Here is a 22,026-nt window from a genome sequence, read left to right on the forward strand (position 1 = left end):
TTGCCTTAGGAGACAGACCCGTAAAAATATTGCTAAAATTTATGTCAAAGAGTGTTATACCTATGAGCTCTTCTAGGAGTTTTATGGTTTCAGGTCTTACATTTAGATCTTTAATCCATTTTGAGTTTATTTTTGTATGTGATGTGAGGAAATGTTCTAATCTCATTGTTTTACATGTAGCCGTCGAGTTTTCCCAGCACCACTTATCGAAGAGACTGTCTTTTCTCCATTGTATAGTCTTGCCTTCTTTGTTGTAGATTAATTGACCATAGGTGCGTGTGTTTATTTCTGAACTCTCTATTCTATTCTGTTTATCTATATGTTGGTTTTTGTGCCAGTACCATACTGTTTTGATTGCCATAGCTTTGTAGTATAATTATGAAGTCAGGGAGTATGATACCTCCAGATTTGTTCATTTTTCTCAAGATTGCTTTGGCAAGTCATGGTCTTTTGTGGTTCCATATGAATTTTATTTGTTCCAGTTCTGTGAAAAAAAATGTCATGGGTATTTTGATAGGAATTGCATTAAACCTATAGATTGCTTTGGGTAGGGTGGCCATTTTAACAAATATTAATTCTTCCAATCCAAGAGCACAGTGTATCTTTCCATTTCTTTGTATCATCTTCAGTTTCATTCAGAATGCTTTATAGCTTTCAGCGTATAGGTCTTTTACCTCCTTGGTTAAGTTTATTTGTAGATAATTTATTCTTTTTAATGCAATTTTAAAGGGAGGTTTTTTTTTTTTACTTTCTCTTTCTGATAGTTCATTATTAGTGTACAGAAAAGCAACAGATTTCTATGTATTAATCTTGTATCCTGCAACTTTGCCAAATTCATTTATTAGTTCTAATAGTTTTGGGGTGGAGACTTTAGGGTTTTCTGTATAAAGTAGTATGTCATCTGCAAATAGTGACAGTTTTACTTCTTTCCATCCAATTTGGATACTTTTATTTCTTTTCCTTGTCTGATTGCTGTGACTAGGGCTTCCAATACTATGTTAAATAGTGGAGAGAATGGGCATTCTTGTCTTGTTCCTGTATTTAGAGAAAAGGCTTTTAGCTTTTTACTGTTGAATATAATGTTAGCTGTGGGTTTGTCATAAATGGCCTTTATTGCATTGAAATATGTTCCTGCTATACCTAATTTGTTGAGTTTTTTATCATGAATGGATATTGAACTCTGTCAAATGCTTTTTCTGCATTTATTGAGATAATCATGTGATTTTTGTCCTTCCTGTTGTTAATATGGTGTATCTCATTGGTTGATTTGCAAATTTGAACCATCTTTGTGTCCCTGGAATAAATCCAACTTGAATAAATCCAACTTGATTATGGTATATGATCCTTTTTATATATTGTTGGATTCAGTTTGCTAATAGTTTATTGAGGATTTTTGCATGTACATTCATCAAAGATACGGGCCTGTAATTTTCTTTTCTTGTAGCATCTTTTTGTGGTTTTGGTAGTGGAGTAATGGTGGCATTGTAGAAAGAATTTGGGAGTGTTCCATCCTCTTAATTTTTTAGAATAGCTTGAGAAGGAGAGGTGTCAGTTCTTCTTTATATGCTTGGTAGAATTTCCCCGTGAAGCCATCCAGTCCTGCAGTTTTGTTTGCTGGGAGTGTTTTTTTTTTTTTTTAATTACAAATTCAATTTCGCTACTAGTGATCAGTGGATTCAAATTGTGTTTCTTCTTGATTCAGTCTTAGCAGGTTGTATGTTTTTTGAAATTGGTCCATTTATTCTAGGTTGTCAATTTGTTGGCATATAACTATTCATAGTATTCTCTTATGATTTTTTGTATCTCTGTGGTATGGATGTCATTTCTCCTCTTTCATTTCATATTTATTTGGGTCCTCTCTCTTCTTGGTGAGCCTGGCTAAAGGTTGATCAATTTTGTTTATATTTTCAAAAAAACAGTTCTTGGTTTCATAGATCTTTTCTATTGCTTTTTATCTCTATTTTATTTATTTCCTCTCTGATCTTTATTATTTCCTTCATTCTGCTGACTTTGGGCTTTGTTCTTTTTTTTAACATCTTTATTGGAGTATAATTGCTTTACAATGGTGTGTTAGTTTCTGCTGTACTGTTTGTTCTTTTTCTAATTCCTTTAGGTGGCATGATCGGTTGTTTATTTGAGATTTTTCTTGTTTCTTGAGGAAGGCCTGTATTGCTATAAACTTCCTTCTTTGAACTGCTTCTGCTACATCCCATAGATTTTGGAATGTTGTTTTTCCATTTTCCTTTGTCTCAAGGTATTTTCTGATTTCCTCTTTGATTTCTTCATTGACCTGTTGGGTTTTTAGTAGCATGTCATTTAGTTTCCATGTGTTTGTGATTTCCCCATTTTTCTTCCTGTCATTGATTTCTAGTTTCATACTGTTGTGGTCAGGAAAAATGCTTGATATAATTTCTATCGTCTTAAGTTTGTTGAGACTTGTTTTGAGGCCTAGCATGTGATCTATCCTGGAGAACATTCTGTGTGCACTTGAAAAGAATGTGTATTGCTGTTTTTCATTGTAATGTCCTGTAGATATATATTAAGTCCAACTGGACTATTTTGTCATTTAAGACCACTGTTGCCTTATTGATTTTCTGCCTGGATGATCTGTCCATTGATGTGAGGTGGTAAAGTCCCCTACTATTATTTATTATTGTCAATATCTCCTTTTATGTCTGCCTTTGCTTTATATATTTAGGTGCTCCTGTATTGGGTACATATATGTTAACAAATGTAATATCCTCTTCTTGTATTGATCCCTTTATTATTATTATATAATATGCTTCTTTGTCTTTTGTTATAGCTTTTGTTTTAAAGTCTATTTTGTCTGATATGAGTATTACTACCCCCACTTTCTTTGCATGTTTCTGTTTGCATGAAACATCTTTTTCCATCCCCTCACTTTTATTCTATGTGTCTTTATCCCTGAAGTGAGTCTTCTGTAGGCAGCATATTGAAGGGTCTTGCTTTTTATCTAATCAGCCACCCTATGTCTTTTGATCAGAGCATGTAGTCCATTGACATTTAAAGTAATTATTGGTAAGTATGTACTTATTGCTATTTTATTACTTGTTTTCCACTTGTTTTTGTAGTTATTCTCTTTTCATTTCTTCTTCTTTTTGCTTCTTCCCTTGTGGTTTGAGGATTTTCTTTAGCAGTGTACGTGTGTTCCTTTCTTTTTAGTTTTTGTGTATTTATTGTAGGTTTTTGATTTGTAGTTACCATGAGGTTCATATATGCTGACCTATAATTATATCTACTTGTTTTAAAGTAGTAGTCATTTAAGTTCAAACACATTCTAAAAGATCTACATTTTTTACTTCCCTGCCCTACATTTTTCTTTTTTTTGGCGGTACGCAGGACTCTCACTGCTGTGGCCTCTCCCGCTGCGGAGCACAGGCTCCGGACACGCAGGCCCAGCGGGCATGGCTCATGGGCCCAGCCGCTCCGCAGCATGTGGGATCCTCCCAGACCAGGGCACGAACCCGTGTCCCCTGCATCGGCAGGCAGACCCTCAACCACTGCGCCACCAGGGAAGCCCCATTTTGTGTTTTTTGATGTCATATTTTACATCTTCAATCTTATCCCTTTACTGTTTACTGAAGTTATAGTTGCTTTTACAATTTTTTGTTTTTTAATCTACATACTGGCTTATTTAAGTGTTTGATCCTCAATCCTTACTATATATTTGCCTTTCCTAGTGGGATTTTCCCTTTCCTATAGATTCTTACTTCTTTTCCATTTAGAGAAGACCCTTCAGATTTCTTTTACGGTAGGTTTAGTATTGATGAACTCTTTTAGTTTTTGCATATCTGAGAAGTTATTTATCTCTCCTTGTAAATGATAATCTTGATGGGTAGAGTATCCTAGGTTGCAGGTTTTCCCCTTTCAGCACTTTGAATATATTATGTCACTCCCTTCTGGCCTGCAAGGTTTCTGCAAAGCAATAGCTGATAGCCTTATGGGGGTTCCCTTGCATATGACTCTTTGTTTTCCTCTTGCTGCCTTTAGAATTCTCTCTTTATCTATAACTTTTGCCATTTTAATTATGATATGTCTTGGTGTGGGTCTGTTTGGGTTCATCTTGTTTGGGGCCCTCTGTGATTCCTGTACCTGGATATCTGTTTCCTTCTTCAGGTTTGGGGAGTTTTCAGGCATAATTTCTTCAAGTACATTTTTGATCTGCTTTTCTCTCTCTTCTCCTTCTGGAACCCATATAATGCAAATGTTTGGATGCTTAATGTCCCAGAGATCTCTTCAATTGCTTTAATTTTTAAAATTTTGTTTTTCTTTCTGCTGTTCTGATTGTGTGGTTTCCATTATTCTGTCTTCTAGATCACTTATGTGTTCCTCTGTATTACTTTGTCTGCTATTCATTCCTTCTAGTGTGTTTTTTATTTCAGCTGTTGAATTATTCATTTCTGATTGGTTTTTTTTATATTTTCTAGTTCCTTGTTGAAATGGTCACTGTTTAGATCAATTCTTTTCCCTAATTCAGTTAACATTTTTATTACCAATGTTTTGAATTCTTTATGTGGTAAATCGTTTATTTCTGTTTCATTATTTATTTTTTCAGGGGCTTTCTCTTGCTCTTTCAATTAAGAGTAGTTATTCTGCCTTTTTATTTTGCTTAACTTTCTTGCCTCTGTGATTTCGGTGAAACAGTTATCTATTGCAGTCTTGAAGGTGTATTTTTCTGTGGGACCATCTCTATACAGACTGTGTATGCCGGATGCCTTTGATGGGAGAGCTGGATTTGATGTGAATGCAAGTCACATCTTTCCTCAGGGTGTGCTGGCAGCTATCACCTTTGTAGCTGGTGTGGCTGGAGATATAAGGGCTAGAGCTGGAGGTGGGTGTGAGGTGGGACTTCCTCTCTGCTCAGTGGCTGTCACCACCCTCTTGGGGGTGGGGCCTGAGCTAACTCTGTTCCCTTTAAGTGTGTATTTTTCCCTCTCCCCACACCAGGACCTTTGCCCCAGAGGAGGAGAATGCTGAAGCAAGCGGGGCCATGCGCTGACAGAGGTCTAATGCACTGCCTGTATAGGTGTCTGTGGCTCCACATAGCCTCAGGTGCAGATCCCCTTTGTTCTTCACAGCCTCTGCCACCCCTGCCCTGTTGTGGAACTGCCCTACAGGAAAGACGGTGCCTGTGTGAACTCTCCATGTATATTGGGAGGTTAGCTGTGGTACAGCCGCCACTGTCAGAGATCTGGGGGGCTTCTGAGGCACTGCTTGAGTAAGAGCTAAGAGTAGCTCCACTCTGGGACTGGGTCACCTCTGTGTCCCATAGTTGAGTCTTTTCCTCTGTCATGGGCACCCCAGATCCAGTCAGTGCTATGGCATGGGTTGAGCGGGGCTAGAGTATTCACTGAGCTTGGGCTGGCGGGCACGGCAAGGCAGTCCCGGGAAACCCAGCAGCTGCTAGGGCAGACCTCTCTCTGCCCTGCCTTAGGGGCAGTTCCCCTTTGTCTCCCACAGCTGGTCACTGTCCCCAGCCTCAGCTGCTCCCACCCTGTTGTAGAACTGCTCCTCAGGGCAGGCAGGGCCCTTGTGGTCACTCTGTGTGTATTGGGGTGGGGGAGTGAGCTGTGGTGGGGTGGCTGCCGTCAGAGATCTGGGTGGCTTCTGGGACGCTGCTTGAGTAAGTGTCAACAATGGCCACTGCCGCCCCACCCAGGCTCCACCCCATGACTCAGTCACCTCTGCATCCCATAGTCAAGTCTTTTCTCTGGTCGTGGCTACCCCAGATCCAATTGGAGTGCTGTGGCATGGAATGAGTGGGACGGAAGCATTGCTCGGTTCTTCAGGCTGAGGTGCATGGCTAGCTGGTCGTGGGAAAACCAGCCGCCTCAGAGCAGATCTCTCTCTGCCCTGCCTCGGGGACAGCCAACGTGCATGCACTCTTCACAAGTGGAGTCCAGTCTTGTTTGTCTAGCTGTCCTCCAACCAGCCGAGGGGCCTTGTCTCCTCCACAAAGAACCCCAGCTCTGGGACACCCAGTCTGTGGCTCAACCTGATCACTCCCCAGGGTGGGTGTCCACCCATGCGACCTCCCTTTTCCTCTGATTCCCCTCCCAGGGGCACGGGTCTCAACCTGATCGTTTTTCTTCCCTTCCTACTGGATTATGTGTGGATCGTTCTTACAATCTTGGTTGTACAGGAGTGCTTCTGCCAGTTTCCAGGGTTTTTTTTTTAATTAATTAATTTATTTATTTATTTTTGGCTGCGTTGGGTCTTTGTTTCTGCGTGGGGGCTTTCTCTAGTTGTGGTGAGAGGGGGCTACTTTTCGTTGTGGTGCGTGGGCTTCTCGTTGTGGTGGCTTCTCTTGTGGAGCACGGGCTCTAGGGGCGTGGGCTTCAGTAGTTGTAGCTCTCGGGCTCTAGAGCGCAGGCTTATTAGTCGTGGTACAGGGGCTTAGTTGCTTCTCAGCATGTGGGATCTTCCCGGACCAGGGCTCGAACCCATGTCCTCTGCATTGGCAGATGGATTCTTTTCTTTTTTATTTTAATTAGTTAATTAATTTTTAATTTTTGTCTACGTTGGGTCTTCGTTGCTGCATGCAGGCTTTCTCTGGTTGCCGTGAGCGGGGGCTACTCTTCCTTGTGGTTCATGGACTTCTCATTGCGGTGGCTTCTCTTGTTGCAGAGCATGGGCTCTTGGTGCACAGGCTTCAGTAGTTGTGGCATGTGGGCTTCAGTAGTTGTGGCTCACGGGCTCTAGAGTGCAGGCCCAGTAGTTGTGGCACATGGGCTTAGTTGCTCCATGGCATGTGGGATCTTCCCAGACCAGGGCTCGAACCCATGTCCCCTGCATTGGCAAGTGGATTCTTAACCACTGCACCACCAGGGAAGTCCCTCCAGTTAGTTCTAGTGAGAATTATTCCACATGTAGATGTATTTTTGATGCTTTTGTGGGGGGAGGTGGGCTCCATGTCTTCTTACTCCACCATCTTGATCTCTTCTCTCTCACTTTCCTTTCTCATAGGACTTATTGTTGTCAGTTGTTTCCAGACCTATCCTCTCTACTGGATTAAAAGCTTTTGGAGGATGGAGGCTACATCTCAGTGATGTCTTATTCTATGTGCTTAGCACATAGTAGGTACTCTAAAAATTTATGGAATGAGTATATTAATGTATATTCAGCCCTTACCATACCTGTCTGACGTGAACATTTTCTTATGTTTTTGAAGCTGTGACCTGACAGTATGTTAAATGTGTATGTATTAAACTAGTGAATATAACAGAAAGGAAATGGACTGACAGATATAGAGAACAAGCTAGTGGTTACTAGTAGGGAAGGGCAAGATAAGGGTCGGGGATTAAGAGGCGCAAACTACTATGTATAAAATATAAGCTACAAGTACATGTAATACAAAACAGGGAACATAACCAACATTTTATAATAGCTATAAGTGGAATATAACCTTTAAAAATTGTGAATCACTGTGTTGTACACCTGAAACTTAAATAATATTGTACATCAACTATACCTCAATTTTTTAAAAAATTCAAAACATGTATTGCTGAGAAGGCAGTTTTGGAAGCAGCAGTATCCTGGAGTGCTTTTAGAATAGGGTGATCTACAAGGAAGATATGCTGTGGTGCCTCAGGCTTTTTCTGGCCCTGAGATTCTGTGACCTTTTGATTTCATTTTAGAGTGATTGTGTTGTTTGTGGGGCACAAACCCCACAGAATCTGGGAGCCTTGATGTACAAGTTTTGTTAAGCCCTATCAGAAAATCTTGTTTAAAATGATTTTTTCTTCATTTACTTGCAGTTTTACAAAATAATCCTTAGAAATACAGTCAATCACTGGAAAGCAAATTATTTATTTATTTGCGGTACGCAGGCCTCTCACTGTTGTGGCCTCTCCCATTGCGGAGCGCAGGCTCAGCGGCCATGGCTCACGGGCCTAGCCGCTCCGCGGCATGTGGTATCTTCCTGGACCGGGGCACGAACCCGTGTCCCCTGCATCGGCAGGTGGACTCTCAACCACTGCGCCACCAGGGAAGCTCCCTGGAAAGCAAATTATTAAAGTAAGTTATCAGCAAAAATGGCAGAATGAGGGCTTCTGAAAATTCTACCCATAATAGAAATGACAAGAATTGGCAAAAATGATCAGAATCAACTTTTGCAGCACTCTGGAAATTAACCAAAGGCTTGCACCAATCTGGGGAGTATTCATTCATGAAAAGCGGCTGCATTTTGGTAAGAATAGTAAGCTTTGTGGCGTTTTCACTTGCGCTGTGCCCATCCTTTGCTCTCTAGCTCTGCAGTAGCCTTGAGAATCCACAGCCTGCAACCATAGGGAAAGCCAGCAACTTGGTAGCCCCTGGAGGACGCAGAACACGGTTGGAGCTCCTGTCAAGCCTCATTTTTAGAGAATTGTCATTATTTGATCTTTCTGACAATTCCCCGGAAGACCCCACTTACAAGACTTGTATTTATTTGTCCTGACTTGGAGGTACAGAAAGCCTTTCCTGCCGGGGCTTTTTTGGAAAATTATTAGAGGCAATTGATTAACTTCACAGCTGTTTGAGGAGTAGATAACCAAAAAGTTTAAAATGTAAAGCTAAGGAATAATATATCCACTGGGGCTTTGAAAAGTTCAGGCATATTCCTGGGAATATGGGAGGACCACATGCATGTTCAGGGCTATGTGCATTCCCAAGGCTGTGCACATGCTCAGGAAAGACCTGAGAAGGCCCTCAGCTCTCACTCTGGCTATCCTCGAGCTCTGTACAAGCAGAAAGGGAAAACTAAGGCAGAGTTAATCAACTGCCTGGCTGACTGTTGAAGGCATGCCCCAACATGCACACAGAGCCACTTGGCCAAGACTGGGAGACTTTTTGGTTCCAGGAGTTTATGGAAACCTTTTTATCAATTATTAGTTGACTACTAAGCTAACCCAGCAGAGACTTCGGTGCAATAATTATTAAAGTAGAATGGAACAGAGTGAAGCCTGTTGTCCATCGGACCTTGTAGAAGCTAATTCTTGGTCCACCAAGCTGCAGTATTTGCAGCTCTGCCTGTACAGTTCTATGTCTTTATAAACAGGCTGAAAGGGCAAGGAACTCATATGGGGCTGATGTCTTGTTTGTTAATTTTAAGGCAAGACAAAAGTAGTTTTCGAAAAATTTTTTCCAAACGATTGCCATTAGTGAGAAGTGATTTGTTTGGAAATGCCATTTCACCTCTGCGCCTCAGCCACATCCCAGCTGGCTTCTTCGTCTCTTGGAGGTCTCCTTGTGGAAGACCAATTCCTCTCTCCTCCCCGGACTCCCATTTATATACTCTCCGCGTGTTACTGCCCTTTGCTTCTGTTAATCTCATCTTCTGTTCTGGCTTTTCATTTGTTTCATCCATGTAGCTTTCAACTCAGGCTGGCTATGGCCTGACACACTGCATTCTGGGAGTCTGTTTTCTAAGAAGAGAATCAGGCAGAATAGAGACTGTAATGCCCTTTCTGCTGGCCTTGGGCGGTGGTGTGGAAGAGCAAGAGGAAAATTCTTTGGCTACCATTTTGGTCAGAGCCATCTCAGATGAAGCAGTGCAGTTCTCACAGGCTTTAAGGGGCTGTACTAATTTGACCAGATAGCTGGGCAATGACTCACTGAGACAGGGTTGGCGATAGAAGAATGTTTCTTTTTTCAGCCAGTACTAAAAAAAGACCCAAGGCTTATATGCATACATGCTGTACATTCATCCAGTGCCACCCTTCCTCATCCCTACCAGGGGAATGCCAGAGAGGTTGCCCCTTTCCCACACTCCTCGCAAGCTACTTATTTCCTGACTTCTTTTTTCTCTTTTCTATGCTACACTGGATGTTCATTTTAAGCTGATTTCTCTTGCCTGTGAGGGGTGTAGAGTAGGGTGGGGAGGTATACACAGTGTGATTTATGCCACCTCAGTCCACCACCTCCTGGGGATGGCCTGACCTGGATGATCATTTTTAGCCTGCTGTTTCCTGGGCATGGGCCAGGGGCTGAGGCCAGTGGCAGAAAGGCTAAGACGGCACAAGCTCCCTGGCAGATTCGGCAGTGATGAGTTTTCACTGGGGAATGAAATGGCTGTCTCATTTCTAACTTCTTTAGGTTTGAAATACTGCCAAGGCTGTAACCCTAATGATTAAAACATCTTGAGGAGAAAGGCTACCTAAATCCCTGAAAGATTGGACTTCTGGAATGTGTTTCAAGAAAGGCGGTATCCCTGGGTAGCTGTGTTTCTAAAATTTTAACTTCAAACAAATTATAACTTCAATTTATACAAATTATACAAAGTATAACATCAGCCTCCAACCACGTAACCTATTTTCATGATCAGATAAGACTCATTTATACTTAAGAACATTTATTTCTATGAAAACAGCATGCCTTAGAAAACAAAACCAAAAGAAAGCAATTTGTCCTTTCAAGTGAGCTTAAACACATCCCACAATGCCTTTTTTTATAGGAAGCTATTCCCCTGGTGCTCTTAGGGACTGGTTTGGGAGAGTCCCTGCAGCTACTTGTATCTGCACAAAATGACCCCTGCTCTGTCTGAGATCCCCTCCCCATAGGGGCTGGGAGCCTCCAAGAGCTGAGAAGAGAAGGTGTGTGTTGAGTTGTCTCAGCTTTGAACTTGAAATATGATTTGTCATTGAAATAACACCATAAACTACGATATATACTAGCAATTTGATTTTTCTGGTTACAGGTTAAGATAGATTTTTCTGGGCTGGCTTGGAAACTTATTTACCTACAGCATTCTTTCTCTCAGAAAATTACTTAAAGGGAACTTTTGCAATAAGACCCCTTCATAAATCAGTCTTGACTCTTCTAGCAGACCCTTTCTCCGCAGGTGGTAGAAAAGTGAATATTAACATATCTCGCATTACATGGCCATAAGTTCTGAGACTGTGGCCTGTGAACTTATGAGATTTAATTGTATTTTGTTCAGTTGCTTTCTCTTGAGAGAGAGTCACTTGTGAATCCCAAGAACAAGTTATATTTATCGGCAGCTTCAAGATTCTTCTTTGCAGAAGTTATAAGTGAATAAAATGGTAAATGAAAGTACTGTTAAAACATCTGGTCTTCCAGCTAAAATATTACGTTTTCACAGTTGTATAGTCTTTCAGGCTTATCATAACCCCCTTCTAAGCCACTGGCCGCTAGAAACCTCACAATATTCCCTGTGATGTGGACAGGGGTTAGGTATGCAGGTATTATTGTGCCACCTGCTACAGTCACACTAGGAGAAGCTGGAAAGTGACTATTTACAAAGAAAGCCCCGTTGGAAAAAAAAAGTTTGACATAGCTGTGATCAAAAAATTATTCAGAGATGGTGCCGCATGGGACCATGAGAAAGGGAAGGTTAAAATAGGTGGTCAAGAGGAAATCCCTCTACTAAAGGATTTTCAGGCCTTGTGAGTGTCTTTGTTCCTCAAGGAAAAGGATTTGCTTCCATTAAATTCTAGCCAGCCACCTTTTACCTTCAGGACAAAGGTAATAATCAGTAAACCACCGAAGCAAGCCCTCTGTATTAAATTTTGCCTAAGTTTCTTTCTTTTTCTTTCAGTTTTATCCAAGTATGAAAACCAGATTACTATTTTCGCTGACTACCTAGAAGAATTTCCAGATACAGATGAGCTGGTATGGATCTTGGGGAAACAGCATCTTCTTAAAACCGGTAAGGTTTGGTAGCATTGGACTGTGAGAACCCAAATGAGGTGGGTGCCCAAGGTTAAGGTCCTATCCTGTTTTCCTCCTTGGGTTGATAAGGGTTAATGCTACTCCTAGGCGGATTTACCTGACAACCAGAGGAGTTTTAAGCCTCAGGCCCCTTGCTTGCATGTAAGGTCCCTTCTAAGGCCCTGAGAGGTCCTAGCAGTGTGTTCACATGGTCATTGGTATTTGTACGATTTGAAAAAGTCATGTATTTTTGTTCTTTTCCTTAAAGGAGAACCCCCAGATTCTATAAGCCTCGGGTTTCAAAAAACATGGACCTGCTCCTGGTATCACTAACCAGTATCTAGTCTTTGATGACTGGGCTACATACTTCTCATTCCTCTCATGTCCTTTTCTATCTAGATGAAAAACACTGCCACCCAAGGGACTTCTAAACAGCCCATGGCTGTTTAGAAGTCAGAAACAATATCAGACACTGAGAAGTCTTATAGTTTTAGAGCCTTTGCTGACTGCAGCACTGTCTCCGTTTATTCTGATTTTGTATAGAACTTTTACCCACTGCAACTAGATGGAAAGGAGGCTTGGATTTTTCTTCTTTACCCTTACTCTCTTATAGATTGGGAAAGACCTTTTCACCTGAAACCGCTACCAACCCAGCACATAGATAAAGCCTGAACTTGGAGAGAGGCAGCTCTGATTTTTGTATCTGAGGAGAGATCCTCTTTGGAGGCCCTAGCATGGCGGGAGGGACAGAAGAAGCTGGTCAAAAGGCAGGAGGGGGGCTTCCCTGGTGGCGCAGTGGTTGAGAACCCGCCTGCCGATGCAGGGGACGCGGGTTCGTGCCCCGGTCCGGGAGGATCCCACATGCCGCGGAGCGGCTGGGCCCGTGAGCCATGGCCGCTGAGCCTGCGCGCCCGGAGCCTGTGCTCCACAACGGGAGAGGCCACGACAGCGAGAGGCCCGCATACCGCAAAAAAAAAAAAAAAAAAAAAGGCAGGAGGGGGGGACTTCCCTGGCAGCTCAGTGGTTAAGACTCTGTGCTTCCAATGCAGGGGGCGTGGGTTCAATCCCTGGCTGGGGGACTAGGATCCCACGTGCCACGTGGCATGGCCAAAAAATTTAAAAAATTTTTTTAAAAAAGGCAGGAGAGGAAGTTAGCATCTCTTAACTCCATCTGAGTCTGGCTTCATCCTTTTGATTGGAGAATCCTGAATAGTAGAGAGCACCTAGTGCTAGCAATTAGGAGACCTTTTGTATTCAGGCTCTTCTACCTTGGATAATTCACTTTCTCTTTCCACATCTTAACTCCTTTCACCAGTAATTAACTGGAGGGGGACTGGAGATGATCTCTTCTAGTTCAGCATTCCATGACAACAGGGATCCCCAAGTTGCCAGATATGCCCATTTTCTTTTTTTAAGCATCTTTATTGGAGTATAATTGCTTTACAATGGTGTGTTAGTTTCTGCTTTATAACAAAGTGAATCAGTTATACATATACATATGTTCCCATATCTCTTCCCTCTTGCGTCTCCCTCCCTCCCACCCTCCCTATCCCACCCCTCCAGTCGGTCACAAAGCTCCGAGCCGATATCCCTGTGCCATGCGGCTGCTTCCCACTAGATATCTACCTTACGTTTGGTAGTGTATATATGTCCATGCCTCTCTCTTGCCCTGTCACAGCTCACCCTTCCCCCTCCCCATATCCACAAGTCCGTTCTCCAGTAGGTCTGTGTCTTTATTCCTGTCTTACCCCTAGGTTCTTCATGACATTTTTTTCCTTAAATTCCATATATATGTGTTAGCATACGGTATTTGTCTTTCTCTTTCTGACTTACTTCACGCTGTATGACAGACTCTACGTCTATCCACCTCATTACAAATAGCTCAATTTCGTTTCTTTTTATGGCTGAGTAATATTCCATTGTATATATGTGCCACATCTTCTTTATCCATTTCATCTGTCGAGGGACACTTAGGTTGCTTCCATGTCCTCAAATATGCCCATTTTCAAACGTTAGGCTGGAAAAGGCCTTTCAAGGTGAAATTATTATTAAAATGTCTATACAACTTTTCCCCAGACTTTCTAGCATATAGGCAAGCTGGAAGACATAGAGAATATCAGAGGAAGGAGTGAGTGGCGTGAGCATTTGAGAGGAGGGAATATAATAACAGCTAACATTTACCTCAGGCTTACTGCATACTGTACCATGTAAGCTACTACTTTCCATGTAGTGTTATCTTGTTGAATACTCATAAGTCTATGAAGTAGGTACGATCATTCTCCCCATTTTACAGATGAGGGAACTGAAGCTTAGAGAGGTTAAGTGACAAGCCCACACAGTTGGTAAGTAGTAGAGTCAGGGTTCAAACCCAGGTAGAATATGGCTCCAGAAGTCTTGCTCTTAACCATTTTACGTCTGCTTCCCATAATGTGCTCGGCACCGGCAACATGAAGGGGAAGGAAAATCCAGACAGCTCAACTTTCTGATTTGTTCAAAGGAAAGGCAGGAGAAAAAATAGAGACTGTTGGCTAAAATTGAACTTCCTTTTCTTCTTTTAAAGTGCAATGGCTATAAGTTCTCTATAGAATACAAATATAGATGTGTTGTTGAGAAGGGGGAGAGAGAAGACTAAGGAAGACAGAACCATATCTAAGTACAGATGACATGTGGATGCCAGATTTGTGGCCATCGAAGTAAATTTATGCCATGAAATACAAGAAAGCATGCTTTGGAAAAAAATATACAAAAGCATTTGTGATGTTATACATCCATTTAGATTAAAAATGCCAGTTGCAGTACGTAGTATTGATAAATTTCTTATACACTTAATTTGCTTAGCAGGGACATCTCCTTCATAGTTAAACATTTGTGTGTACCCCCCCACACATACACACACACACACACACACACACACACACACATGACCCATCCCTAGTTTTAGATAACAGACAGTGGATGCTGATAAGAGATCCAACCAACCATCATCATTCAGGCAGGGGCTGATTGCCTTGTGAGCAGGTTATCCAGGATCCTCGCTTTTCCTAGTCCTTGTCTTTTGGCCATGTGACCCCAGTGTTAAGTACCTGTTGGGGCTTTGGCTGTCAGTGAGAAGGAGGCAGGAACCACTCAGCATCATTGTACTAGCCAGTAGCTCTGATCAAAACATAGGTGGGGGCTTCCCTGGTGGCACAGTGGTTGAGAGTCCGCCTGCCGATGCGGGGGACACGGGTTCATGCCCCGGTCCGGGAGGATCCCATGTGCTGTGGAGCGGCTGGTCCCATGAGCCGTGGCCGCTGAGCCTGTGCGTCCAGAGCCTGTGCTCCACAACGGGAGAGGCCACAACGGTGAGAGGCCCGCATGCCGCAAACAAACAAACAAAAATACATAGGTGGGAGGAAATGCTGAAATTATTTGGCTAAAATGAGATTGGGTTGCTTATGAATTTCCCTTAGCCTCATAACAATGGAATTGTCTGGTTATTTGAAACTGAGTTTGCTGCTGGCTCAGAAATCAAAGGCAGATATCTTCAGATGGGATACGATGATTTAATTTTAATTTCACATTTAATTACAGAAAAATCTAAGCTGTTGTCTGATATAAGTGCTCGTCTGTGGTTTACATACAGAAGGAAATTTTCACCAATTGGTAGGTATATCATTTATTATACCGTGCTTTCTTCTTTGTAGATAGCTTTCCTGAGGTTATCAGTGACATCATGGAAACCTCAGAACTAAGCTCACTATGGCGAAGAATTTAATGTGGCGGAGTAGTTAAGTCTTATGCTTCATCCAGAAATCTCATTGCCGACGTGCCTCGTCGTGTATGGTTCCATGGTGTTAATGTGTAATGCCAGTATACTTTTTGAGCCCAACCACCTCCAAGTGTTCAGGCACTTAGAAGTGTTACTTGTTTTAATTCTAAGAGCTAGGCAAAAGTCAAGCTTTTAATTTGGACAGTATCTATTAAATTATAATCCACTGCTTTGTGGAGATATTTGATTATTAAAGATGGCTGTACCTTGAAGGAAAGAAAATAATTCCTTTGCTTTTCTTTTCCCTGTGAGATGAAAACATCTTGCCACTGGGAGATGAATTATAATGGACTTGCTTGGAACTAATTCTAGTCAGTTAAGAGTACCAGCTGCTGTCTAGAAAAAAGGACAGTTCAATGAGCTAAGTGAATAGGATCCCTCCAGAGAAAATTTGTGAAATGTTCGCAAGTAGGGTGACCTCTTCCTAGTCTCGTGGTACTGTAGGAAAGGATCACCAAACTCAAATGGTGGAAGCTATTCTAAGAGGAAACCTGTCTGACTAATTTTGGTCCAGGACTGGACCTAGTAACCGGAGTGAAATAAACCTTTCTGATAAGAGCAAAGAGTGAAGTTCACACAGACATTTTTTTTTTTTTTTTTGCTCTCCACAGGAAGTACCTGAGCAAAATATGCAAAAGAACAATCTTTAGTACCCAGTGATTCTAAACTGTTAAACTTTTTTCTGGGTGAAGAGATCTTTGCAAGATTTGAAAACATTTGCAGTTCAACTCTGACAATGTTTTGGAAGAGATGATCTTTTTTTATGTGGGCTTCCTTGCATCTTTTCCATACTAATCTGGCCCATAATCCCACCATTAGCAAGAGCCAAAGGACTCCCCTTCCAGCTCACAAATTGGCTCAACCTTCCCCATCTTGCTGTAGCAACTCTCCTTCAGCCCCCACAACAAAAGGAAAGGAGCGGCCACCTTGGCCCACTTGTCTTACGTGGTTGATGACCCCCTTTACAGTTAGTCTTGTGAGACCATGCTTACAGCATACTTTTCCACTTCCATGTTGGGAAATGAAGCAATGAAAGCAGAATGTCTCTTTCACCATCCAAGTTATCTCATTTCACTGGTACCTCGAAAAAGGATACTGAGCTCACCCTGGCCACGTTTATGGGATTTTTGTTACATCAAGTGTTCTTAAAATGGAACCCGTTGTCTTATTAACTGGCTTTGTGCCTTTTAAAAAGGTAGTACATTTCTAATTTATTAGTGGTATTTTTAATTATGACCATACTCATAACACCAAATATTTACATCGTCCTTAGTGGGTTATAGAACACTTTTATACTCTCTCTTTTAATTCTTACAATATCCACTAATAGTAGGCAAGGCATGTGCTATTATCCCCAGTCTACAGATGAGACTGGTCTTCTGATGCCTAATCTAGGACTCTTTCCTCTATTTTACATTCTCCCTCTTACTGTTCAGACCTTCATAATGTATATTTAGAACAGTCAAGAGCCTTCCAGATTTCCTTGACCATTTTGATAATCAAGTTTGGTAGCATTTATTCCTTAACTAAGGTAAGATTGCCCTCCCCGAGAAGTGAGTTGTGAAAAGTCAGGTTCGGTCAAGCAGATGATGACATGGCATGGACTAAGTGTTGGTAGTCATACATGTTAGTCATATACCAAAACTGTACACATACCTGGATGTCTCTAGGCAGAAAACATAAGGGGCAGGTTTTGTTCATTTGTTTGTTTTCCTTTGGCCATAGAACCTGTTTTGGTTAACTCAGCATTATCTTTGCAAGTTCCGCCCTGTAACAAACCCTGTTTGATGTCTGACTATATCTCTTGCCTCTCTATTCCAAGTATGTGTACCTGTCTGTCTTGTATGATTCCCAAATATGCTGATGTTTCGGGAAAGGGCAGTTCAAGGAACTCATATTCATTCCCAACCATTTTGCCAACAGGGGGAACGGGCCCTTCGTCAGACGCCGGCTGGGGATGTATGCTACGCTGTGGACAGATGATGCTGGCTCAAGCCCTTATCTGCAGACACTTGGGCAGGGGTGAGTTAAATTTGTTCTGGAAATTGCCTCAGAGACCTCTGCGGTCACACTTGCTGCTGGTAGTTTAGCACTGGTGCCGAGGGAACAGAGCTGCAGGTCCTGAAGTGCTCTCTGCAAGTCCAAGTAGTGGGGCTGACAAGTTGACAAAACCTCTTGTGAGAAGAAAACAGCCGGCATTTCCTTGTGACTCACCAAGCTGGAGACTTATTTTCCTGGGGCAGATGAACGCTGAGGCAGGTGTATCATTTAGAGTTTCCATCTTCACTATTGTTCGCGTGAGTCCTTAAACAGGTCAGATAACAAAGGGAGCAGGAAGAAGGGTGTGGTGGTAAGTCTGTTTTTCGACCTCATTTAAAATATCTGCCTAGTGAAGGATGTCAGTGACCTAAAGGAAGTGCCTAATGAGGGAGATATTTTGGTTTGGGTTCACTGATGATGTCCATTCGACGATGAAGAAATCCTTAAATCACCTTCCTCAGGAGGCTGCTTCATTCAGAACCTTCCAGTAATCACTGTTGGAACTCTCGAGTCTTGCTTTCTTAAGACATGCGAGTGCTTCCCTGTCGGCATCTGTAGGCTGACCTTGGGTAGATGCCAGTTCAGGCACTTGGGTGAAAGTCTGGTTTGCCTTGGGGATGAGGGAGTGAAAGAACACCTTGGATGAGATTGGAATGCTGAACTCATCGGCTTTTGCTCCTTGAGATTCAGAGGTACAAAAACGTCGCTCCCTGTCCGGGACTACGCAACCTCACACATCTTCCTGCGGTTCCCAGAGAAGATTGGGGAAGAGGCTGGGGAGAGTTTAGGGCTTCGTGCCTTCTTTTCAGGGTTTAGGATGTCCTGTGCCTGTGTTCCCTGGGTACTATCATAATTTCTGTTTTACAGATGAGGAAACTGAGGCTCAGGAAGTAAGGTGACTTGCCCTGGGTCAAACAGCAAGAAGGCATCGATTTGGGAATAGAATGCAGGTCTTCTGACTCCTTGTCCAGTGATTTCTCTACTGTACACATACTTCTTGGAGCAGATTGTTCTTACTGTTTAACTTTCTCATTTATGAAGCGCTTCAAGATGATTCTTCTGGAAGTGAATTTTGTGGAAAGCAAACTGGGGGAAAAAACCCACAGTCAGCAATCTCAATTGTCTTAATATAAAAGCAAGTAGCAGGAAGAATGTGGAAATAGATCTTGTAGCTAAGACGAATGAGAAGATGTAATTTTATAAAGAAGTATTTTGGAGTGTTTCCTATTTGGTTATTTTACAGTTGAGGTGGGGTGTTCACTTATCACTGTCATCAGTAAATATTTAGTGGTACTTAGAAGCCAGCTAATCAGGGTTTCCCCCAGACTTGGACAGTTTGGTAGCTGATGAAAAACAGTTCGGTGTTCTTCACCCTTTGAAGACTGCTGGATACGAAGTTTAAAACTTTGGTTTCAGAAATACTAGAAGCGAAGAGAACTAAAGACTCTGGAGATAGTGGCCTTTGGCTTCAAGTAGATTTCAGTTGTGAATTCAAATGCTCTCTAAAACCTCAGGAGAGAAACTTCTGTCTTGGAAGCAAAATAAGTCTCAGAAATCTGTCCCATTAGACAGAGTTCCTAGAGCTGAGGGAATGGGAATAGTGCGTCCTGTCCACAGCAGTGACGACGAGGGTTTTTGCAGTTGTCCTCAGTAAGCGATAAGCAGCCCCTATCGGATTTGGGGGGCTGTGCCTGAGGCACAGATGGGATCCCCACAGATGTAACTATTTTAGTTTTGGTCATAAGGAAACCTGGAACACCTGATAACAAAGGTATTTGTTTTTCCCAAACTCATTGTGGCCTTTTTAAAAGGTTGTGTAAACATGGCAACATGCATTTAAAAAAAAAAGCTTCCTTAGTTGCAAATTGTGTATATTCCCCTGGGAATAGGTGTGTGTCAGAAGAGCACTTCCCCCCATGAGACTCTGTGGGCAATGCTGCCAAAATATACGAACTAAAGCCATTGCTGTCTGTGTGGACATGAGACATAACAGCGTCTGGGTGAGACACGGATATACTGCCAGGTTTTGTGGTGACCTCCTGTTCACTGAGTAGCTGACCAGAAAGGCCTTGTGACACTGTCTTCATGTAATATTTATCCAACTCAAGCTCGTGGGCTAAGTCAATTCCTTGGTCAACTTCTTGTTTTGCTTTTACTTTATACCCAGTGAGTCTTTGAAAGAAATCAGTTTCCAGATGTCTTGGTCATCAACATTAAAGATACTTAGGAATGTTCTGACCTGATCGCTCCCACCTTCTACATGTAACTCCTTTGTTTTCCTTCTAACCTCGTAGTCCCAGTAAGAGTGCAGAGATAACAAGCAGTTATAAAAATGATTTTAACTCATTTTTTCTTTTTCCTAAAAAGACTGGAACTGGGAGAGACAGAAAGAACAACCCAAAGAATACCAACGAATCCTACAGTGCTTCCTAGATAGAAAAGACTGTTGCTACTCTATCCATCAGATGGGTAAGGTCACATGAGTAGTTTAAAGGCTGTCTCTCTGTTCTGTAGTTCAATTAAGAGGAAAGGAACCCTGTATGTGAAATTCAGCTTACATTGCTGTACTTGTTTTTCTTGTTCCCTGCTTTATATGTGTCTCTACTAAGTCGTCCCATCTACTTATTTATGCAAAAAATTAGGAGTTGGTGGTTTGCTAACCTGTTTATTATTTTTCCACATAAAAACAGCACAGATGGGTGTAGGAGAAGGGAAATCAATTGGCGAATGGTTTGGACCAAATACAGTTGCACAGGTGTTAAAGTAAGTAAAAGAGTCTGTCATGCGCCTTATTCTACCATCTCCTATGCCTCCCTCCACCAACTCAACATCCCATGAACCCAGCTGTTCCTGCCATCCCACTAAGCCACCAAACATCTGTACCATTTTGCTCAGATAGTTCTTTGAAATGTGTAATGTGTGTGGGCAACTGTCTTGGTAAATCACAGTTATAGTCATTGGTACCAGTCTATGGGGAGGCCCCTCGGGACTCATTCCGTATCCCACTTGTAGATTGGTGCTCGCGTGCTCAGCCGTCAGCCTGAGGGTCACTTTGAAGCCAAAGGGTTTGCACTAGGCGGGGAAGCCTGAGCCAGCCTAGGCAAGACACAGACTCCCGCCCTGTATGGTATATAAAAAAATAAATTCTTCACGGATTCATTCAACATTTACTGGGTGCCTCTGTTGCCCTAAGTACTGAGTGCACAGAAATAAACTAGGTGTAGTTCTTGCTTCAAGGACCTCACCACCTATTAGAGGAGACAAACCTCAAGGGAGTCTTAGAATCAGTTTGTCATCTCTTAGGAGACTCAAGGTACCCCAGCATGGTACTTTCGCAATTGTCCTGTTAAGTCTCAGAATTCACCTCCCACAGCAAGAGGCGACATGGAGAGGCCAGGACCAATGCTTTGGAAATGAATGGGGTGAGTGGCATCAGCACCTACACCTGCGGGCCACCTCACCTATTGTCACTCTCCTTTCTGACAACCTATCACCAAATGGGAACTCCATGAGGGCAGAGATTGTATTTGCCTCGTTCACTCCTGTAATATTAGCACATGAAACTGCCTGGCACATGTAAGTGCTCAATAAATACTTGATGAATGAATGAATGAAAATGGCAGATAGAATCTGGGGCTGGATTTAGGCATCAGAAAATTGAAACCGTCTAGCCTCCTTTGGTAGCTACTTCAATTCCTGGCTCTCTGGCGTGTGATGATGGGACCTGCTCCATGCAAAATACAGATGGGGCACTGTTTCAATTATTAGCCAACCTTCAATGAACTGGAATGCTTTGTAAATGTGCTTTTGAGGGGAGTAGTCTGGACTTCCTGAGGACCCAAGTGAAACCTGTATCTTTGCATTACTCTGCTAACACTGCAGCCTCTCTGAGACCACTTTCTTACCTTGGTCCGTAGTGGTTTTTGGGGTGTTGTTGATCTGCTGAGTGAGGATCTGGTGGTATTTCGGAAACCACTGTAGGAACCCAGGACAGAAAGTGTAGAAGATTAGAATGGCTGTGCCGAGCCCAAAACCTAGCTTGATATGGTTGGTTTATAAATGACATCCCTCAGAATTTGCTTCTTTCTTCTAAATTTTGAGCTTCCCACAACAAGCAAATGGAAACATACATTTTTAAAGAACTTAAGTGGGTTCTGAGTCATCGTGATTGTTATTAACAACAGTAGATGATGATGATGTCGTCATTGTTATTTTGGGGGAAAGATACTACATTAAATGAAATTAAAATATAATGGTAATTAACCTCTTCTTGGGAGTTACTTTGGTTTGGGAGAGAACGTGTCTTTTGTTTTGTTGGCCATTGAGACTGGGCTTTACTGCAGAATTCCAGAGTAGCCAGGGTAAACATGTCTTCTTCATACTGGCAAGAGGAGAAAGAAATAAGGGAGAGATAGACAAGGTACTTTACTCAGACATCAGATAATCTCTCTTTTAAAGGGGTTTTCTTTCTAATCTCCTCTGAAGTCATACACTTCAGCATGCTC

General features: G+C 42.3%; 1 protein-coding gene across 2 annotated transcripts in view; it reads left to right on the plus strand.

The window, feature by feature from the left end:
• ATG4A (autophagy related 4A cysteine peptidase) overlaps positions 1–22,026 on the plus strand; it is a 63,448-nt gene that overhangs the window by 23,465 nt on the left and 17,957 nt on the right. Inside the window, exons 2-6 of one of the 2 annotated variants that reach the window (XM_065900322.1) lie at positions 11,558–11,668; positions 15,244–15,315; positions 17,405–17,503; positions 19,889–19,990; positions 20,212–20,284. In XM_065900322.1, coding sequence (XP_065756394.1) covers positions 11,558–11,668; positions 15,244–15,315; positions 17,405–17,503; positions 19,889–19,990; positions 20,212–20,284 — 457 coding nt within the window. Of the gene's footprint in view, positions 1–11,557; positions 11,669–15,243; positions 15,316–17,404; positions 17,504–19,888; positions 19,991–20,211; positions 20,285–22,026 lie in introns of those variants that run through there. The other variant, XM_065900323.1, reaches the window with a different exon arrangement.

Source organism: Phocoena phocoena, chromosome X, assembly GCF_963924675.1.
Source record: "Phocoena phocoena chromosome X, mPhoPho1.1, whole genome shotgun sequence".
Taxonomy (NCBI): Eukaryota; Metazoa; Chordata; class Mammalia; order Artiodactyla; family Phocoenidae; genus Phocoena; species Phocoena phocoena.